The following is a 3135-nucleotide window of genomic DNA, read 5'->3' on the forward strand; positions in this document are numbered from 1 at the left end:
TAATCTGTGATGCGCGTGCTGATTTGGCTCATATTGGGAACATTGGTTTTTCTCATTGTTTCAGGGAGACTAATCAAGCGGCGGACTTCCTGGCTCACTAAGGGAATCTGTGTCGTTCTCTCCACCACAAGTTTGAACTTCCTGATCTTACTTTCCTCTCTATCATCCGTAAGGATGTTTTAGGATGGTCCCATTCCATGGACTAGCCTAGGTTTCTCTCTAGTTTTTTTTAAAAAAATTCAAATGAGGGGGCTCGGCCCAACCCGGTTTGAATTTTTCCTCGGCCTAGACAAATTTTTTGGTTCTGTTTTGAGTTCGGCCCGAATTTTTTTGCTTTTGGACAGGTTTTGGGCAAGCCGAAGATGACTTTTTAGTCTGAATTTCGGACCAGTCCGATTTAGCCCGACAAGCCCGCTATCTTTGACCCGAAATAGCGGGCTTTGAGCACAAAAAATTGGCCCGAATTTCGGTCCAGGCCGACCACTGGGCCAAAATTTTTTATAGATAGCCTAGTCCGGCCATGATCACCTCTAGTTTTTATAGTGCTAGAATCAGAAATTTTTTCTTGGGGAAAATGTAATGTATGTTGTGCTTATTTCATCTGATTTTCACCGAATTGAACATGTATCTAATGAATTGAACTTGTTCATGGATCATGATGTATTACTCATTGTTCTTCCTTATATGATATAGCTTGATCACTATTGTTTTTCTTTATATAACTTGCTAATTTACTTGAATTGGTCGAAAAGTGAAATATAAAGAAACAATGAAATATACCGACCCTTATTTGAATACCCGAGCCATTGATTTTGCGAAGAATGGAGCTTGAGGTGGAAAAAATTAATAAATGTAACCATATGTTTTTTTAGAGAAGATGTAACTATAGGCTTGTCAAGCATATGAAAAAGCAGTCCTTAATTAACAGAGATCTTGGACTATTTTGCTTATTTATATTGCAATGTTTTTACAGAGTAATATAATTGTATTTCTATTGTCTACACCTGATGACACGAATAATCCAAGTTTCCATTGAATATTTCTTTTTATCCAATGGTTTTTGTTTTGACTGTGAAGTTAGTTTTTAAAGGCAATTTTTTCTTTCTTTATTTAATTACATTCATAAACCATTAGGTTAGGAAGGGGAAAATACAAGGAAAAAATGCATGAGATAAATAAGAGAAAGAGGAAGGTAATAAATAGACGTGTAAAATGGGGCATGCTTTATTTTAGAAAAGAAATTACATTTCATCCTAATGAAACAATTTCAACCTTGAAGAAACCTATATATATCAATTTACAAACCAAACAAAGAAAAATAGGAAAACAAAATTAAAATACTATTTTTCTCCCAATACAATATACACTCTCTTAAAAAAAGTTCTCTTGATGTTGTAATACTGCTACCTTTTATTAGAGGTGGTAAAAATATTTTACTAGCTAACTGAACCAGAACCTGACAGAAAATTAGTGGGTTTGGACTAAGGTTTTCAACCTTTTTAAGTAAACTATTTAACTTTTAAATCCAGGTATTTACTTCCCATAATATATATACAAAGTTGTGTATTGTTTTCACGAAAAAAGACAAACATAAGATAAACTTCTAAAATAAGATGGGATTCAAATCAAATGGATGAACTTGCGCATTCATCTCGGAGCTCCATCAAATTTAACGACCGAGATCTAAACTCCACCCAAGCCTCCCCATCAAGGATCCCACTTTCTATTTCTCCACAATTACTAAACGAATAAATGACATCGTCGATACTCCAACCACCTTTGAGCAATTCTCGTGACAACTTTCGCACATGCCTGACTACACCTTCATGATTCCTCACACCTTCAATTTCCACTCCCATACCTACTACTTCCCAATTAGGTCTCACATCCTCATTACAATCGTTCATCATCATCATCTCTCTCACATCCTCCTCTGCCCACCCACCCTCCCTTAACCTCCACATCACCTCCTCAATGCACCCACCCAATTCCCCTGTCCACCATTTCCGACATGTGCGTTCACGCTCTATTGCCTCTGTCCACAATGTGATGCGTCTCGTTCTTTGAGCCCATGCTGGAATCGCATTTTTGTCCCTTGTACTTCTCGTCCAAACCCACCCCTTCCTCCAAAACTCTGTCTCTTTAAAAAATCCTCCAACATCAACGCTTAACAATCTCACATCCCCTCCATGCACATAGAACACCGGATTTCCAGCTAAATTGGGTTCGGTTGGGATATAACAATGTCGGAAAACAGGAACTAGAGGTGGAGCACATTTTAGGAATTGTTTCGCTACGTAGTGGGCCTCCTCCTTATTATTAGGATATGGGCCCCAAGATGGAACCCAAAAGTTGTTTCTCGAAACTTCCTGGATAAGAGAGAGAATTGGAAGGGAGGTGAGGAGACGAAGTTGATGGTGGGAGGAGGAACGCCAGTTTGGGAATCCTGGCCCCACCGGAATGCCCTCATAAAGGATTGAACGAAGGTCCGGAGGAAATGTGAAACCTCCTGCAGATTCCACATTAGAGATTTCATTGTTAGTGAGACCGGGTGCCACGTGAACATCCGATTTTTTGAGCGATGTGATCACAGTTTTTGCATATGCTGCAAAGGAGAAGCAAGCTTTGGGAGCCCTTATAGTTCGTTGTTGGTGACTATTATGATTATGGTAATTTGTCGCCATTGAAGGAGTTCTTTTTGGAAGAGAGAAAGAGAAGGGTGATTCTATGATGGTTTTTTTTAGTTTCCAGGAAATCTGATGGTGTAGCTAAATGAATTTGACACATTTTTTGAGGAAAATTTGTTTTCTTTAGAATGTAGTTTTATTTAGAGGGGGAAGATTTAGTTATGGAGTGGCTTAAATTAAATTATAAATACAAATTGGAAACCTCAAATATAGAACATGGTTGATAGATATCGAATACCCTTTTTCTCCCATAATAATCGTGATATCATCATACTTCCTTCAAATCTTTGATATGTCATTGTAGACATTTTAAGATTTTTTTTTAACATTTTACACATGTGCTGCTATATTTTGTTGGCCAAATATCATTATTCATAAACTACCTTTTTATTTTTCTTCTTCCCACCTTTTTTGGGGTTTCCTTTTTTCACTATCCTAAAACCCAATG

At 37.5% G+C, this 3135-nt stretch overlaps 1 protein-coding gene across 1 annotated transcript; it reads right to left on the bottom strand.

The window, feature by feature from the left end:
* Positions 1 to 1625: 1625 nt before the first annotated feature.
* Positions 1626 to 2684, bottom strand: LOC104887472 (hypothetical protein). The gene has a single exon (XM_010672101.3). It carries the CDS (start codon positions 2682 to 2684, stop codon positions 1626 to 1628), a length of 1059 nt encoding a protein of 352 aa, XP_010670403.2.
* Between the last annotated feature and the right edge of the window lie 451 nt (positions 2685 to 3135).

This window comes from Beta vulgaris, chromosome 2, assembly GCF_026745355.1.
Source record: "Beta vulgaris subsp. vulgaris cultivar EL10 chromosome 2, EL10.2, whole genome shotgun sequence".
In the NCBI taxonomy this organism is placed as follows: Eukaryota; Viridiplantae; Streptophyta; class Magnoliopsida; order Caryophyllales; family Amaranthaceae; genus Beta; species Beta vulgaris.

What these genes read in the sequence shown, in the direction of transcription:
- LOC104887472 (XM_010672101.3), bottom strand. Translation starts at nt 2,684, where the DNA reads ATGGCGACAAATTACCATAATCATAATAGTCACCAACAACGAACTATA.